Here is a 19,340-nt window from a genome sequence, read left to right as displayed (position 1 = left end):
GACAGAGCGAGACTCAGTCTCAAAAAATGAGTGTTTGTTCCAGGAGATTCTGGATGTCTCTGCTGGGATGGGGCCTCTCTTCCTCACCAGACATTTCATCTCATGGGTCCTGGTTGTCAGAGTTGGGCCTCAGAGGATAGACAGAGCCAGCCCCAGCAGGCCTCAGCTGCTGCAGCGTGACCCACGGCAGAAGCTCAGAAGCACGGCTCTGCTTCCGTTGTCCCTCTCCAGAGCCTGCCGGCCCACGAAGAGGCAGTCGATGCACCGGGTCTTTTCCTGTGGCCAAATTCAAGCAATTCACTGTCCGTGGGTGACTTCAGTCCTCTCGTGCCATAATTATTCCTCAGTGGGTTTATTATTATTGCTCTTCTTCCCACTCACACCCCCACATCAGAACTGGGGTCAGTATCAGGCCAATTCAAAGGAAGCTGATATCAGAAAACCAGCTGGTTTATAAATGAAGGCAGCAGAGGCTTATACGGCCTGAGAGCTGCAGTAACACGGGCAATGGGGGGGCGGCTGTCTGGCCTTTCTCTTCTTGGTGAGCGTCTGCCTGCTGTACTTCCCGCCCCTCTGTGACAGCAGACTGGATCTGCACCAGCCCCCAGCTACAGAGTCACATCCACCTCCAGCACTGGCCTCAGGGAGGTACCACTGAGGTGTGGTGGAGAAGCTACAACACTGCTACCCTCTGTCACCTTCACAGCAGCCTGGGGACCAATTCAACTGGGCTGGAGACCTAGGCATGGCTGAGGATGGGTTCCCAGTGGAGCAGTTTGTGAACGGGTGGGCAGGGAGAGAGGGAGACCCGGAAGCTTATTATGGAGACCCCACGAAACCCCACTATGATGCAGAGAACTCCCCAAAGAGCCACAGGTCTGCAAATCCTTGCCAAGCTGCAGGGCCCCTATGTTGGGAGGCATGAAGGTCCTCACCTTGGGGTACAGGACAGGGTTGAATCTCAGTCCCACTGCATCATCACAGAAAGCCTGAGAAGGGAGAAGAACACGCAGGTCAGGGATGATATCTGTAGAGGACATCTGGGCTCCTCTGTCCACCTCAACAATGCAGCATGGGAGGGCGAGGCACATGGGTCAGGAGGCCTGGGCTGGGATTCTGACTGCTGCTCACTAACATGTGCCCAGGCAAGTCAACCACCCTTTCTGGGGTTTGCTGATGAAGTGTGGGAAGGGATTAGACAAAGCCTGAGGCTCATCACCATTCTGGCCTGAAGACAAGGCCAAAAACTATCCAGCCCACAACTGCCACCAAAGGTTTGCAGCACAGTTCTGTGACATTCCTGCTCCCAGAGTGAGGCTCCAACCAACCCAGCTGACTCTCTTGCTCACCCCACTTTGCTAACTCAGTTCTCAGGTTCGCAGGCTCCTTACTCAAGGGGGTGCTCAATCTGGATCATCCTTCAGCCCAACTCGGGCCTCTCCTCTGCTGTGAAGGTTCTCCTGGCCACCCCGCCCCCACCCCTCCACGGAAGTCCTACAGCACTCAGCACATCCAGCCACATCTTTCTATTTCTCTCACCTCCCAAACTAGCTGTGAACTACCTGGCGGTAGAGACCATGCAGCATACTGTTCCTAAGCAGCCTTGGCAACAAGGATGAGCTATGGAGGGCATAGGAAAGACAGAGGTATCTGCCCACAGCCCTCCCGGACCCCCATCAGTGCCGTCAAGGGCCAAAGAGTAAAGCAGCCTCCCCTTCTCTAAGGGCTGAGCCCAGCCAGGATACGCCTGCACCCCCACTCCAGAGGCCAGCCCTGGGCTGAGAGGGGAAGCTACCGTCTCTCACAGGTTGGTTTCTCACCTTTGCAATCTGAGGGACACTGGGAAGCTTGCTCAGTCCAGCCAAGGGGATCCTCTCATGTACCGTCTTCAGTTTGGACCTACACAAGATGGGAAAAAAAAGGACATCCCTAAGAAACAGTCAGTGAGGGCACGGGGGCTCGTGCCTGTCATCTCAGCACTTTGGGAGGCCAAGGAGGGCAGATCACTTGAGGTCAGGAGTTCGAGACCAGCCTGTCCAACATGGTGAAACCCTGTCTCTACTAAAAATACAAAAAAATTAGCCACACATGGTGGCAGATGCCTGTAATCCCAGCTACTTGGGAGGCTGAGGCAGGAGAATCACTTGAACCCAGGAGACGGAGGTTGCAGTGAGTAGAGATTGTACCACTGCACTCCAGCCTGGACAACAAGAGTGAGACTCCATCTCAAAAAAAAGAAGAAAAGAAACAGTCAACGAGGAAGGTGGCCGAGATCACAGCACATAGGACACTGGCTTCAGGACTCTCTGAGGCCAGATCGGCCTCAGGTGGCCCAACCACACACTGGGCACCACATTCACATGGTGCGAAAACGGAATCCTACTTGGGCGTGCTGGGGAGGTGGCTACTTAAAGAACACACCTGGCTGGGGGCAGTGGCTCACGCCTGTAATCCCAGCACTTTGGGAAGCCAAAGATGGTGGATCACGAGGTCAGGAGTTCGAGACCAGCCCAGCCAATATGGTGAAACTCTGTCTCTACTAAAAACACAAAAATTAGCTGGGCACCGTGGTGGGTGCCTGTAATCCCAGCTACTCGGGAGGCTGAGGCAGGAGAATCGCTTGAACCCGGGAAGCGGGGGTTGCAGTGAGCCGAGATTGTGCCACTGCACTTCAGCCTGGGCGACAGAGCAAGACTCTGCCTCAAAAAAAAAAAAAAAAAAAAAAAAAAAAAACAGAACACGCCTGATATATCTGTCTGCCACTGAAATACGGGAAATGCAAATAAGGACGCCATTATTTTTTGGTTTGTTTGGAGGTTTTTGTGTTCTCCCAAAGAACTGAGCACAGCTTCTGGATATATTTGGGTTTTGTCATGAAATTAAACCTTTATGAAAAGAAAACCTAGTATTTCAAAATCTGGGTTTACTCAAAATATAAATGGGATGGAATCTGCTTCATAAAGGGATTCACCATGAGAGTCTAAATTTAGCCTGATCCCCTGATTCATTTCGCACATTATGAAAATGCTGGATTTTACTGAATGCTTTTCTGTATCTGAGGAGATAACCATATGGTTTTTAATCTGTTGACCTGGTGAATTACATTTCTGTTGAGCCATTTTTTGATTCCATGGGTAAAACTCCACTTACTTCTGACATATTATTTTTAATATCCTGAATTTATTTTTTATTTTTTATTTTTATTTATTTATTTGAGACAGAGTTTCGCTCTTGTTGCCTATTTATTTATTTGTTTGAGACAGAGTTTCTCTCTTGTTGCCCAGGCTGGAGTGCAATGGCGCGATCTTGGCTCACTGCAACCTCTGCCTCCCGGTTTCAAGAGATTCTCCCGCCTTAGGCTCCCAAGTAGCTGGGACTACTGGTGCCTGCCACCATGCCTGGCTAATTTTTTATATTTTTAGTAGAGACAGGGTTTCACTATGTTGGCCAGGCTGGTCTCGAATTCCTGACCTCAGGTGATCCACCCACCTCCGCCTCCCAAAGTGCTGGGATTACAGGGGTGAGCCACCGTACCCGGCCAAGTTCAATTTATTAATACAGCAGTCCCCCTTATCCACGGCTTTGCTTTCCCCAGTTTCAGTTACCAGTGGTCAACCACGGCCAAAAAAATATTAAATGGAAAATTCCAGAAATAATTTGTAAGTTTTCAATTTTGTGGTGTCCTGAATAGCATGATGAAATCTTCCACCGTCCCACTCTATCCACCTGGGACATGCATTTTCCCTTTGTCCAGCATATCCACGCCCTACACGCTCCCTACCCATCAGTCACTTAGCAGCCATCTCAGTGATCGGAGGGACTGTTGCAGTATCTCACCGCCTGTGTTCAAGCCACCCTCACCCTTATCATACTAATAACGGCCCCAAAGTGCAAGGCCCATGAGTGAGGCTGGCACTTCGGATATGACAAAGAAAAACTGTTAAATGCCTCCTTTAAGTCGAAACGTGAAAGTTCTTAATAAGGAAAGAAAAAAATTCTATGCTAAGGTTGCTGAGATCCATGGTATGGATGAATTTTCTATGTGTGAAATTGTGAAGAAGGAAAAAGAAATTATTGCTAGTTTTGCTGTTGTACCTCAGACTGCAAAAGTTATGGCCATAGTGCATAAATGCTTAGCTAAGATGAAAAGAGGATGACATGTGTGGGTGAAAGATATAAACAGATGTGTTTCCATTGACGGCAATCAGGTTTGGGACTATCTGACATTTCGGGCATCCACTGGGGGTCTTGGAATATTTCCCCTACGAATATGAGGAGACTACTGTATTTTATTTAGATTTTCACAGCTCTGTTCAAAAGCAACACTGACCTATTTTTTATTTTCTTGTGCTTCCCTTGCCAGGTTTTGATATCAAGGTGTTATTCCAGTCTTATAAAATTGCTGGGTAGCTTCTCATCCTTTTTTTTTTTTTTTTTAAAGACGGAGTCTCTCACTCTGTCGCCCAGGCTGGAGTGCAGTGGTACAATCTCGGCTCACTGCAACCTCCACCTCCCAGGTTCAAGCAATTCTCCTGCCTCAGCCTCCCGAGTAGCTGGGATTACAGGCATGCGCCACCACGCCCAGCTAATTTTTATATTTTTAGTAGAGACAATGTTTCACCATGTTGGCCAGGCTGGTCTCAAACTCCTGACCTCAAGTGATCCACCCACCTTGGCCTCCCAAAGTGCTGGGATTACAGATGTGAGCCACCACGCCCAGCCTGATCCTTTGAAATAGTTTGTATAATAAAGAGATTTTCTCATTCCTTAAAGGTTTGCTAAAACTAGTCTGTGACATCTCTGGGCCTGCTGTTTTTATAGGAGGATACTTTTGCGTACTAATTCAAATTCTTTAGTGGTGAATGTTTAGGTTTTCTGCTCCTCATTGAGTCAATTTTGGTAATTTATACGTTTATATGAAAGCATTCATTAAGCACATTGATACAAAGTTGTTTTTGGTATTCTCTGAAGACTTCATCTCTGTTTCTAATTGCATCCTTACCTTTACTGCTGTAATACTATTTGTATCTTTTCTTTTCTTTTTTGAGATGGAGTTTCACTCTTGTTGCCCAGGCTGGATCTCAGCTCACTGCAACCTCCACCTTCCAGGTTCAAGTGATTCCCCTGCCTCTGCCTCCCGAGTAGCTGGAATTACAGGTGCCCGCCAACACGTCTGACTAATTTTTTTGTATTTTTAGTAGAGACAGGATTTCACCATGTTGGCCAGGCTGGTCTCGAACTTGTGACCTCAGGTGATCCACCCACCTCAGCCTCCCAAAGTGCTGGGATTACAGGCGTGAGCCACCACACCTGGCCTGTTTGTATCTTTTTCTTGTTTTCCCTTATCACTTTTAGCTGGAGGTTTATCGATCTTACTAGTCTTTTCAAAGTCTTTGAAAAGACTAGTAAGATCTAGTAGGACTGAGTTTTTTCTTTTACTATCTCTATCCTTTTTTATTTTTGCTTCCTATTTCACTAGTCTGTTCTTGCCTTTTTTATTTCCTTCCTTCTATTTTCTTCAGAGTTTTTTCTACTACTCTTTTTCCAACTTCCTGACCTACATACTTACTCATTTAATCTTTTTTTAAATTGCATTTAGAACTATACATCTCTCTCTAAATACCACTTTAACTGCAGCCCACACAATTTGATACATAGTATTTTCACTGTCATTTAGTTCTAAATATTTTGTCAGTTCTTTTGTGATTTCCTCTTTAGCCCATTAGTTATTTTTTAAAGTTTTTAACTTTCCAAATGTGAGATTTTCTTTCCCTCCAGTATTTTAATTGTTGATAATTTATCTTATATTCAAGGAACATAATCTAAATGATATTATTTGAAATTTGTTGACTTTAATACATGGACTTTTACTTTTTGCCACTCCACGTGAGCTTGAAAAAATGTATTTTTTTCTTCTGTTAAGAGCAGGAATATATGCTAGCCAAGATCAAATTTGTTAACTGTATCATTCAAGTCTTCCATAGCCTCACAATTTTTTGCCTGCTCAATCCACTGGTTTCTCAGCAATGTTGTCAAAATCTCCCACTATAATTGGTGTTTATCCACTTCTCCTTCTATTTCTCTCAGTTTTGCTTTTTAAAATTCAAGACCATGTTATTAAGTACACGTTAATGACTGTTAGATATTCTGGGTAAACAGAGCATGTTCACGGAACATCAGGGTGATGAAGAACAGAATGTGCCCTCTTTATTATTACCTAGGCCAAGGCCTCTGGGGACCTAGAAGAAGGACTCTTTCCCTGCCCAGTTTCTGAACAAATTCAAAAGCAAACAAACAACAGAGTAAGGTGTTTGGAGTCAAAATCACTCCACCACGTGGGAGCACACAGCTTAGTGTGAAGATGAAACGGGTCTAACTAAATACCAGAATCAGCCCAACTTACCCACCCAGTCACAGGCAGTGTGGGCCAGGGGCAAGCCCCCTCCCATGGAGCTGCTCAGGTGAGACTTACTGCACAGGAGACCACCCTCAGGGCAGCTCGGTCCAAGAGGAAAAGGGGGAAGGAACACAGCTACACATGTGAGTTCCTGCTCCCAAACATGCCCACCAGGGAGGGCGAAGAGAGCCCGGGTGTTACACCGAAGTATTCCCTCTAGCCACAGGAAACATCAGGAGTGGGGAAGAAGTATTCCAGGTTACAAAGGAGTACATTATCCCTAGTCTTTTTGTCCTGAAATTCTATTTTGTCTGATATTACTATTGCTATGCCAACTTTCATGGTACCTTCCCAGCGTATCTTTTTCCATTCCTTTATTTTAAATCTTTCCACATCATTTTTCTTTAGGTATGTCTCTTATAAGCAGAATATAGCTATATTTTTAATTCAATCTGATAGGCTGGTATTGTAATAGGCTAATTTAATCTATTTATACTTATTGCAATTACTATCATATTTGAAACTTTTTCTTTTTCTTTTTTTTTTTTGAGACGCAGTCTTGCTCTGTCACCCGCTGGAGTAGTATAGTGGTGCGATTTCAGCTCACTGCAACTTCCACCTCCCAGGTTCAAGTGATTCTCCTGCCTCAGCCTCCTGAGTAGCTGGGATTACAGGCACACGCCACTACGCCCAGCTAATTTTTTGTATTTTTAGTAGAAACGGGGTTTCGCCATGTTGGCCAGGCTAGTCTCAAACTCCTGACCTCAGGTGATCTACCCACCTTGGCTTCCCAAAGTGCGAGGATTACAGGCGTGAGCCACCGTGACTGGCCTGAAATTATTACTAAACCATCATTTTATATTTTTTGTTCCCTGTGTTTTCTTTCCTTTTTTTCTTTTCCTTTCCTACCTTCAATTGATTTTTTGTTTTTTGCTTTCTTTTTATTAATCCTCTTTTTATCTCCTACTGATTTGCTATAGACTGTGTTTCTGTATCTTCCAATACACTTATTTATATTTTTTTCATCAAACTCTAAGATTGTATTCTCTCTCCTGAGGGGCATAAATAAGCAACAACAGAGTATGCTTTTATCCACTGAACATTTTTTCCTTCCCATTGTCCTTGCTACTTTTGTTTATAAATTTAGTTCAAGCTTCCTTTTAAACATGCAAAATACCCACTTTTTACCATCAGTAATTAAATTTATCAACATACTTTATCTATTTCTTGTCACTTTCTAATTAAATCTTTTCTGATTTTTCTTTTCTCTTGACTGAAGTGTATCCTTCAGTAATTCTTTCAGAAAGAGCCCGAGTGGGACACTCCCTCCATTTTTTTATGTCTGAAAGCAGTTTTATTTTGTCTTTGGCTTTTCTAGGTATAGAATTTTAGGTTGAGGGTTATTTTCCTTCTTTCTTTTTTTTTTTTTTTTTTTTGAGACAGAATCTTGCTCTTTTACCCAGGCCGGAGTGCACTGGCGCTATCTCGGCTCACTACAAGCTCCACCTCCTGGGTTCATGCCATTCTCCTGCCTCAGCCTCCCAAGTAGCTGGGACTACAGGCGCCCGCCACTGCGCCCGGTTAATTTTTTTTTCATATTTTTAGTAGAGACGGGGTTTCACCGTATTAGCCAGGATGGTCTCGATCTCCTGACCTCGTGATCTGCCCGCCTCGGCCTCCCAAAGTGCTGGGATTACAGGCGTGAGCCACCACGCCTGGCCCCTTCTTTTTTTAAACACTTGAAAGATATTGCCCCATTGTCTTTAACAACTATCATGGATAGGGAGAAATCTATTTTCAGCCTAGTTCTCATTAGATCATAGATTATCTTGTCTGTATCCTCAGACAGATTTTAAAATTCTTTTAAATTTTTAAAATCTTTTATTTCTGATGTTTCACTTCAACATGTCTAGAAGTATTGTTTTGTTTTTAAATCACTTTCAGCAGCAAGGTGTGTGCTTTCTTCAATTCTGAAATATTCTCAGCTAATGCTTTTTTGGATATTTGTTCACTAGTTTATTCTTTCCTTCTAGAATGTCTTTGTGACAAATGCTGGGGCTTCCCAGTCTATTATCCACATATCTTCTTTTTTATATACTTCATCTGTTGATCTGTGCTGTGTTCTGGAGGAATTCCTTGAGTCTATCTTCCAATTCATAAATTCATTATTTAAACAGACTAGATTTTATCCCATGTGTTAAGTTTATTTCTACAATTATTTCTTGAGTTCCAACAATTTTACTGTCTTCCTTTTGTTTGTTGAGACGGAGTCTTGCTCTTGTGGCCCAGGCTGGATTGCAGTGGTGTGATCTTGGCTCACTATAACCTCCACCTCCCAGGTTCAAGCGATTCTCCTGCCTCAGCCTCCTGTGTAGCTGGGATTACGGGCACCCACCACGCCTGGCTAGTTTTTGTATTTTTAGTAGAGACAGGGTTTCACCACATTGGCCAGCCTGGTCTTGAACTCCTGACCTCAGGTGATCCACCTGCCTTGGCCACCCAAAGTGCTGGGATTACAGGCGTGAGCCACCGCGCCCGGCGCCAGAGTGATCATTCTGCTGTGCAAATCTGATCATGACGTTCTCCTTTCAGTGCCTCTCCTATGACTCTTAGGATAAAATCCGAGCTCCTAAACATCATTGGTACAGGATCTAGTCTTTTCTTACTTCTCTAGCATCATTTATCAACCCTACACACACTCAGACATACCCTCCGCATTGCCTTCAGTTCTCCCTCACCATGTACGTCTCCCATCAGCCTCACTAGCCTATAATGATCCATGTCCCTAAGAAGAAGATGATGAATAAGACCAAGAACAGAAACAAGAATCTCTAAAACGCAGTGCATTTGGACTGAATGCCTTCTATGGGCAAGTAACAAGAACTCATTCCTCAAAGTATCTCTACAACTAGACAAAGTCTGGCAAATATTAAGCCTTGGGTAAACAAACACTGAATGAATTTCCTAATATTAACCATCCTGCATTGGTAAAATAACTCTTTCTTGGCTATAGTGAATTACTCTTATTAGTCTATTTAGATTTGAGTTTCTGGGGCTGCTATTTTATTTAGAACATTGATTTCTATATTCATAAGGAATATTGGCCCCTACCTTTTTTTTTGCATCTCATTTGACTGATTTTTTTTTTTTTTTTTTTTTTGAGAAGGAGTTTCACTCTTGTCACCCAGGCTGGAGTAGTGCAATGGCACAATCTCGGCTCACTGCGATTACAGGTGTGCATCACCACGCTCGGCTAATTTTTTTGTATTATTAGTAGAGACAGGGTTTCACCTTGTTGGCCAGGCTGGTCGTGAACTCCTGACATCAGGTGATCCACTCGTCTTGGCCTCCCAAAGTGCTGGGATTACAGGCGTGAGCCACCGCGCCCAGCCCATAAAGCTCTTTTAAGCATTATTAAATTAATTGGGAAGCTTTCCATATTTTTTTTCTTTTCTCTTGAACAGTTTAAATAACATAAAATCTGTTCCTTTAAAGTTTAAAACGCCTTCCTGCAAGACCATCTAGATCTAGAAACATTTGAAGAGAGAATTCTTTGAGAACTTTTTCAATTTCTTCCACAGTTACTGGTTTGTTCAGGTTTCTTTTTTACCTCATCTTAAGTTACATTTGGCATACTTTCCTAGAAAGGCATCTGTTTCAAATAAAATTAGAAACAGAAGCAATTTAATAGCATGAGTTGAACACAGCATCCATTAGTAATCATTTAATCTTCTTCACATCTGTGGTCATGCATCTTTTTATGACTAATTTTGTATATTCTTATTTTCTCTTCTCATCTACATTCGACTAGCTAGTTACCTATCTTATTGCTTCTTCCAAAAGAAACCTAGGTTTATCAAGTCTCAAATTCTTTTTATTTCTAGTTTATTTATTTCTGATTTAATCTTTGTGAATTCCTTCCTCTGGCTTTCTTTAGGTAACAATATTGATAAAAATAATAGCAGCCACCATTACTGAGCAGCTACAGTATGTAAGGTCCTCACTCACCAGGACATGTAAGCACGCAATAATTTCAAGGTACATGCTACCATCATCATTTCATAGATAAGGAAATGAGACACGGAGGAGTTGCTAACAATAATAACAACTCGCAAATATCACTCTTATTTTTATTTTACTGTATTATCATTATTTTTATTTTTGTGAAGATGAGGTCCATTCTATTGTCCAGGCTGGTCTTGAACTCCTGGGCTCAAGTGACCCTCCTGCCTCAGCCTCCCAAAATGCTGGGATTACAGGCATGAGCCAACACACCCAGCAGTTTTTTTCTTATTTAATAGGAAACCATTTAAGGTAATGAATTTTCTTCTAAGTATTGCTTTGAATACAACCCATAGGTTTTATGTATAATATTATAAATCTCATTACTTTATAAATATTCTGTAACTGCAGCTTCTATTCCCTATGGCCTAAAAGCTACTTAAGAAAGTATTGGGATTGTTTACTTCTGAGTGGTTTAGCGGGTTTTTTAAATCATTATTTTGTTATTAATTGCTAGTTTTATCATCAAATTGTAAGTGAATACATCCAGCAGAGAGCTTGCTCTTTGAAATGTATTTAGATTTACTTCATGGTTCAGAAGTTCCTAATTATAGCTGCTATCGATAATTACCTACAAGTAAGTTAGTTACATAGGTTGACTGATTGATTGATTGATTGATTTAATTTATTTATTTAAAAACAGGGTCTTGTTCTGTCACCCAGGCTGTAGTGCAGTGGCACAATCATGGCTCATTGTAGCCTCAACCTCCCAGGCTCAAGCAATCCTCCTGCCTCAGCCTCCTGAGTAGCTGGGACCACAGGTGTGTGCCACTTCACCCAGCTAATTTTTTTTCTAAGAGATGGGGTCACCCTATGTTGCCCAGGCTGGTCTTGAACTCCTGGGCTCAAGTGATCCTCCCGCCTCAGCCTCCCAAAATGCTAGGATTACAGGCATGAGCCACTGTGCCTAGCCAAGATTTTAAAAAATAGAATCTTAAATAACAGCCCAATTTAAAAAGAAGCAAAGCTTATAAACAGTTCATAGCAAATAAATAGAAGCACTTCTTAAATATATGAAGAGATGTCCAACATGATTCATATTAAGATTATAAATTTGAACAACACTAAATACTATTCTCATCTATCAGATTGGCAAAAATCCAAGTATTTGACAATACATTCTACTGAAGAGGCTTTGGAATAAGAAGCACTTTGATACATTACTGGTGAAAGTTCGAATTTATGCAGCCCCTACAAAGGGCAATTTAACGTTATCTATCAAAATACAAATGCATTTATGTTTTAACCTAGCTATCTCATCTGAGAAACTATCATAATCCATAAAAACTGCACAAGGTTATTCATTTAATCATTATTGTGTTACCAAAATATTGGCAATGGTCATTAACAAGGGACGTATTATTATTATTTTTTTTTTTTTTTTTTGAGACAGAGTCTCACTCTGCCGCCCAGGCTGAAGTGCAGTGACGCCAAATTGGCTCACTGCAACCTCCGTCTCCTAGGTTCAAGTGATTCTCCTGCCTCAGCCTCCTGAGTAGCTAGGGTTACAGGTGCATGTCACCATGCCCGGCTAATTTTTGTATTTTTAGTAGAGACAGGGTTTTGCCATGTTAGCCAGGCTGGTCTTAAACTCCTGACCTCAGGTGATCCATCTGCTTTGGCCTCCCAAAGTGCTGAGATTACAGGCATGAACCACCATGCCTGGCCCAGGGGATGTATTAAATAAATTATTTCACATCCATGCAATGGAATACTATCCAGCAGTAAAATAAATTAAGACATTCTCTATATGCTAATACGGAAAAATCTCTAAGATATATTGTTAAGAGAAGCAAGTTACAGAATTCTACAGAATCCTGTGGAAATAAGGAAGGAAATAAGAATACATATATTTAGGCCAGACACGGTGACTCACGCCTGTAATCCCAGCACTTTGGGAGGCAGAGGCGGGTGGATCACCTGAGGTCAGGAGTTCGGGACAAGCCTGGCCAACATGGCAAAACCCCGTCTCTACTGAAAATACAAAAATATTAGCTGGGTGTGGTAGCATGCGCCTGTAGTCCCAGCTACTTGGGAGGCTGAGGCAGGACAATCGCTTGAACCTGGGAGGTGGAGGTTGCAATAAACCGAGATTGCACCACTGCACTCCATCCTGGGCAACAGAGCAAGACTCCATCCCAAAAAAAAAAAAAAAAGGAATATGTACATTTACACATCTTTACATATCTTATTTATTTATTTATTTATTTATTTATTTATTGTGTGTGTGTGTGTGTGTGTGTGTTTCAAATGGTTGGGTTGGAGCCTGGAAGTCTAGGTTTTGGTTTTTGTTTGTTGGGCTTTTTTGTTTGTTTTTGCTTTACTTTGTTTTAAAGATCCAAAATGATTCTGATGTAGCAGGTCCACAGAAAACCACTGATCTACTATGCAATCGATTTGTGTAAATATTCCAAAGGCAATTGAAAAGAAGCAAAATCTGTTAGAAGATCAAAGTCTGATAGTTAGATACAGAAACGCATATATATATATATATATAAAAATATATATATAATAAAGAAAAATATGTATATAATTGATATTAATGAGATGAATAAATGTCATTTCTAACCCTAGTAATGATATGTCAAGTGATATATGTTAAAAATCTACCATTACAATTGTATTCTGTGAATTTTTCCATAATTACATACATGTGTACATATACATATACTATGTTATAATATATACTATTGACAATATAAAATATCATTATTGATTTTACCATTTATGAAAAGATGTATAATAGCCCTCTTTATCACACTGATTGCTTTTTTGCCTTGAATTCTACTTTTCTATATTAATATTGCCAATCCTGCTTTCTTTTTGTATTTGACTTTTCTAATTTTTTTAACAATTTTCAAATATTCTGAGTTACTTTCTTTAACAAAATATAGATCAATTTGTGTAGGTTTTTTGGAGAGATGACCCAAATCGAGAATCTTTGTCGTTTAACAATTGAATTTAACTCATTTATATTTATTATCATCACATATGTACGCACACTTCTATCATATTTATTTATTATTCCTTTGTTTTCTTTTTCTACATGTGTGTTTTCTTTGTCTTCTTTTATTATTTGGAATGCTTCCATTCTACCACTAGTAACTTTATATCTATGAAATACTAAATTTTCATCAAAGTACATCCAGCAATTAGTTTCCTTTCATTGATTTTGTCTGTTAATGGGTGAGTCATTTTGATTTTCAGATTTAAGTCTTCAATCAGCTTGACAACATCAATTATCCATATGTGTAATTCCTGCTCACTACCCTCCATATTCATCATCATCTCACTCATCATTTTAAAGTTGTGTTTCCTTTGAATTATGTGAGAGTTTCTTAAGCTTGTTCCCCATATTAATAACTGGATTTTCTACAAAGTAGATTCTGCTTTGTACTGCTTCATATACTATTTAAAATTCTTTTTGGCCATTTTTATTTTATTATCTCTCTAACTTAACCAGCAACTGTTTCCTCCCATTCTGTTGGCTCACTCTATCTTTTCTTTCTTAGTGTGTATTTTTTCTAGAGGTTTGTGGAAAATTCAAAGTTAATAAATCTCTCAAATTCACCTGGCTTTCTGTAAAAGTAAATACTTTTCAAAACTCTGTTATTCTCTAACTAGTTTATGCTTTTTTAGAGGCAGAATCTCTTCTTTTACAAACCCATAAAATTTCTTCTTCTTTATATCCAAACTTGAAACAGAAGAAATCTACACAGGCTTGTTGTCTCCAAACTGTGGGTAGATTCTTCTCGGCTACTCTCATGGCACACAGAGGCTGTTAGAATACTTAGATCTTAGACTGGAGAGCTGCTTGTTATAAATTTGGGACATCAATTAAAAAATCCAGAGGCCTATGGGGAATGAGGAAGAAGTTTGGACAGTAGTCACTGCCAGCAGGGGAATTTCATCTCTGGATAATTTCTTCTTTGTGTCTGGCAAAGCTGCTAAACCATGAGCCAATTTTTTATGTCTGGTTTCCAATTTGGCCTGGCAATCACTCCAAGTACACGATGTGACTGCCCAACTTCCGAGCTGGTGTATGGCTTCTCGTCACCACCCTACCCACTAGCTTTCTATCTGGGAGAGCCACATTTGAGCTTGCTGGGCTTCCTGGGGCATTGATTTCAATGCTGTTGACCCACAACAATAAAAGGAATTCTATGTGGAAAGATCCCTGTCTATTCCAGGGCTCACTCTCACCCTAAAGAGGACAGGATTCTTCTAGAATCTTCAACTTCATATATTCCCATACAACATTGCTTTTTGTTGTTGTTGTTGTTGTTGTCGTTGTTGTTGTTGAGACAGAGTCTCGCTCTGTCACCCAGGCTGGAGAGCAGTGGCACGATCCCGGCTCACTGCAACTCCACTTCCCGGGTTCAGGTGATTCTCCTGCCTCAGCCTCCTGAGTAGCTGGGACTACAGGCACCCGCCACCATGCCCGGCTAATTTTTTTTTTGTATTTTTAGTAGAGACAGGGTTTCACCATCTTAGCCAGGATGGTCTCGATCTCCTGACCTCATGATCCGCCCACCTTGACCTCCCAAAGTGCTGAGATTACAGGTGTGAGCCACCGTGCCCGGCCACGACACTGCTTTCTAAGGAAGAGAAACTGGGGTTCAACTCTCAATATTCACCTACTTTTAGTCCTAACTGCCCCATGGATTACAAAACAAAAACAAAAAACCATCAAAGTACGTGCTGTGTGCCTGGCATCTTTCTCTAGCTTCCAGCCCCGAAGCAGCATTTCCAGTCCTAATGTAGGATACAGTATTAGAAAAAGGGGGTTAGATCTTTGTATTCCGTTGTCATCTTATTCAAAAATCCTACCCAATCTTGGTCTGATTTTTATTAAGGTAGCAATTTTCTTCACAGAGGTTCACCTAGCTGGAAATCCTATTTGGAGATGGAGATCCAGGTATTAACCTCTCAGAAAATTGGCTCTTGCTATTTAATTGACTCTTCTATGCCTTGCAAATATGATTTCCAGCCAAGTGAACCTCTGTAGAGAAAATTGCTTCCTTTCTTGATAAGAAACAAACTAAGATTGGATGGGGTGCTGACAACATCCTGAAACCACGGACCCCCACCTTTCCCAAAGTGGGGTTATATGTCCTTATTCCCTCCAATATTTATCTCAAAATTTGGGCAGGAAAAAAAATGTGATTGCTCTTTTCCAAATACCTTTATGAATTTTCAATTAGACTCCACAAATAAGGATTGAGAGCCTGACAGGTTCACAGCATTCTGCTAAGCACCACCCCACCAGGGACAGAGATAAATAAGACACAGACTCCTTCGTGCCCCCATAGCAACCTGTGCATATTGCTAAAATCATACCCGTCACACACATTACATTCATGAAACCATATGCCTTTCAGAGAACAGGGACCAAGTCTCAGCCATCATGGTATCTCTAACACCTATCGCAGTTCCTGGTACAGAGGAGGTTTTACAAAACATGTTAGCTAAACCAAACAGAAACCAGTTCCAGTTCCTGCCCTTGAGAAGGTCACAATCCAGAGAAAGGTGCCCTGGCTTCCACTATAAATCAGTGCTCCTGTTGTGAACATCAGTGCATCTCAGGGAACCCAGCCATACAACAAACACACAGGGCACTATCTTGCCTGGCGAGATGTATACCACAGGCAGCACTCTGGTGAACCCTCTCCCAGGACTCGGAGCTACGTCTCAGCAGGATGAGTCGCACTGAACCATGCCTACTTTTCTTCCTGTCTTCCTCAGAGCCATGGACTTGTAAGAAAGAGAGGCAGGAAGGGGTACAGTCTAGGTGACCTTGAGACCTGGATGCCCCTCTGACTGTCAGCTAGCTGGTGGAGCACGTGGGTCTCCCTGCTAGGCAACTTCAGACACAGCCCCAGGATTCCAGCAGGCCTGTCCCTGCCAGCCAGTGCACCCAGACCAGACTGGTCAGTCTGGTATTTCTGAGTCCCATCCCAGCCCCCACACCACCGATGAGAGCCCTGCCTGGAAGAGAAGTGGCCTCAAGCAGCGCAACAGCCCTACCTGAGGATGATCCGGAGGTACTCGATCCCCTCTGCTTCCTCGCACTTGACGGACAGGATCAAGTTCCCCAGGCTGCTGCCAGTACAGTAAAAGTTTAGATGATCCTAAAAAGAGAAACTGTGTGTGAGCAGAAAGGAGGAAGAAACCTTCCAGATATGTTCCCCCAAACCACCTCCTTCACCAGGAGTGAGAAGCCCCACAGCAACAAGGAAGAGAAGGATGCTGATGACAATGACGATGACATTAACAGGTACCGACAGCCAGATCCTCAGGAGGCGCCAGGCACCGTGCCAGGGGCTTAATACCCACTATCTCCTTCACTCCTGACCACAGCTGTATCCGGGAGAGAACATCATCCCCGTTTCACAGATGGGAAAACCAATAGTCAGAGGGATTAAGTCACTGCCCAGGATCACACGACGAGTAAGGGACAGATCCAGGGTCCAAATGCACAACTGTCTTGACTCTGAAGGGCAAGTTCTTGACCACAAGATACCAAGTCCACGTTCTCATTCCCAGGGGGCGGCCCTCACCAGTTCAGACTATCTGGGGCAAGACAGCAGGGAGGAACCCTGGCACCTCCACCCAGGGGAGCTAGGAGGTGTCCTGGGCCAGTGGGTCACCCCCTGGCTCGGGGAACACGGGCGAAAAACACAGCTCCCCAGACCTGCTGGATCAAGAGTGGGGCCCTGGAATCTGCATGCTAACAAGACCCAGGGGCTCTGATGCAGCCTCCCATCATGTGAGACTCTGCAAAGCGGCCTCAGGCTACAGATTTCCGGAATCTGCCCTCAGTACATCAAGAACCTGTTAAGTCCGAAGGGCAGAATCTATTCTTTTAAATTTAACTTTGTCACTTTTAAGCAATCAGAGGCTCGCAGACACTATGCAGTACAAGTACTCAGAGGACCTGCCTGAATGAGGACGGGAGAGATTTGCGTTATTTAGATGGAAACAGAGACTTCTTGAGGTGTGAGAACATATTTTTCCTTGAACGGTCAAAACTCCACCCACCATCCTTCACCCCAAACACTACCCATTCCATCGCCTCCTGAAACATTTGCGGGTGGTGGTCCCCACAAGGACTCATGGCACTGGGCCTCCCTGACTGTTGCATGGCTCCCGTGCCCCTCCCCTATTCCAGGACACAGCCCCTCAGACCTCTCCAACTAAGACAGCAGCAGGCAGCAACAAAAGGACAGACTAGGAAGGAGGTAAGAGGCCAAGGAAAAGGGGGGCACTGGAGAGAGGACCGCGGGCCACTCTGCCCTCCCCCCAGCCCCGCCAGCTCCTCTCCCCCAGGGCCCCCAGCCCCTCCCCCAACCCCCGCCAGCTCCTCTCTCCCCCAACCTCCCCCAGCCTCTCCCCACCCCTCACCGCCTGGTACCTCCTCTCTCCCAGCGTCCCCAGCCTCTGCCCCCAACCCCCAGCGGCTCCTCTCCCTCAGCCTCCCCCAGGTTCTCTCTCCACCCCCAGCCCCTACCCCCACCCCCAGCAGCTCCTCTCCCCCAGCACCCCCCCAACCCCCAGCAGCGCCTCTCCCCAGCCTCACCTTCCCCAGGAAGTGCCTCCGGTAGGCCCTGGCTTCACCCTTGCACTCGAGCTTGTAGCCAAACGTGTTGGGGCTGAGGTTGTCCTCTTCCTCCTCCTCACAGATGCTGCTCCCCAGTGATGTTGGGGTGCCCACATTCTCCGGGTCCTCGATCCAATAGCCCCCAAACTGTGGCAGGATGACCTGAGGGTATGGGCCTCCCTTCTCCACAACCTGAAGGCAGAGGGAGGGTCATGCGCTGCAGCTGGCCCTGGGACCACAGGGGAGGGAGGGGGCCGGTGGCGGCGTCCCCTCTGCACTGCTCCCAGGAGTGGGGCCTGGTACCCACTGGTACTTGAGGCCAAAGGCAGTGACATGAACCCCTCCTCCAAGCCCCACAACACCTCCAGCTTCATTCACCAACCCTGTAGCCCCAGGGCTGAAAGGCCTAGATGAGCACCCCCAACTTAACACATGGAGAAGCTGAGGTTACAAAGGCAAAGACGGGAAGAGAGGTCCCAGGCCCAAGGTTCTCTCCCCTGGGGGGCTGGGCACAGGCCATCGCCATCATTTCCCCAGGGACGGGACCCAGAGCAGGCTGCAGAGTGGGTAGGAGTGAGGGGAGGGCGCCTACCTCGTCGATGCTGGGGTATGGGATATAGTCATCCTGCAAGACAAACCAGATGATGCCACCGTTAGTCCCGGCAGTGCCCATAAAGTCTGACCACTGTTTCCAGGTCTCGCAAGGGGGATATGTTGGGGGGGAGGGGGGCTTTGAGGGAGGAACATTCGATGGAAGAACAGCTCAGAATCAGCTCTGGAATCTAACATCTCCCATGTTCTTCTCCAAACTGAGAGAACCCAAACATAAACCCCGCCAGCTGACGATGCAGTGTCCGAAGGCGCTGAACTTCTCACCCCTCGTAATACCAGCTTCTCATCCTAGAATGCTCATTCCGGAAAACGACCCCTAGTCTCCCCCAGCACCCCTTTCCAGGCAGGGGGACTGACCTCCAAGTGATAAGCGGCACCCCTGGGTTGGGAAATGGAACCTGAAGCTGAGAGCTGACTGCCCACTGGAACCCAGGGCACAGAGCCTGACACCCTTACACACCGCACAGGGTAGGGAAGAGCCGGGCCAAACAGCCAAGCCTGAGGTCCCACCGAGGCCTCCACCCCCAGGCTGCTCTGAAGCTGCCCTAAGGCATCAAGCCAGGACCCCTCTGCTGCCCACCATGCACTAGTCTAACAAGGCAGTCATGAAGCGGCCCGTGGTGCGAGTCAGAGTTAGACAGGTGTGAGACAGAAGACCCCAGCACCCCG

General features: G+C 44.4%; 1 protein-coding gene across 5 annotated transcripts in view; it reads right to left on the bottom strand.

Moving 5' to 3' along the window:
- The window catches only part of RAP1GAP2 (RAP1 GTPase activating protein 2), a 276,085-nt gene that overhangs the window by 50,777 nt on the left and 205,968 nt on the right, over nucleotides 1–19,340 (bottom strand). For all 5 annotated transcript variants that reach the window (XM_054535352.2, XM_054535353.2, XM_054535356.2 and 2 more), the window contains 5 exons: nucleotides 18,652–18,684; nucleotides 18,039–18,251; nucleotides 16,487–16,590; nucleotides 1,821–1,899; nucleotides 936–989 (listed from right to left, as the gene is read on the bottom strand). In XM_054535352.2, the coding sequence (XP_054391327.1) occupies nucleotides 936–989; nucleotides 1,821–1,899; nucleotides 16,487–16,590; nucleotides 18,039–18,251; nucleotides 18,652–18,684 (483 nt within the window). The remainder of the gene's footprint in view (nucleotides 1–935; nucleotides 990–1,820; nucleotides 1,900–16,486; nucleotides 16,591–18,038; nucleotides 18,252–18,651; nucleotides 18,685–19,340) is intronic.

Source organism: Pongo abelii, chromosome 19, assembly GCF_028885655.2.
Source record: "Pongo abelii isolate AG06213 chromosome 19, NHGRI_mPonAbe1-v2.0_pri, whole genome shotgun sequence".
NCBI lineage: Eukaryota > Metazoa > Chordata > Mammalia > Primates > Hominidae > Pongo > Pongo abelii.
Note: the sequence above shows the minus strand (reverse complement) of the source record. Positions and strands in the feature narration are given on the sequence as shown.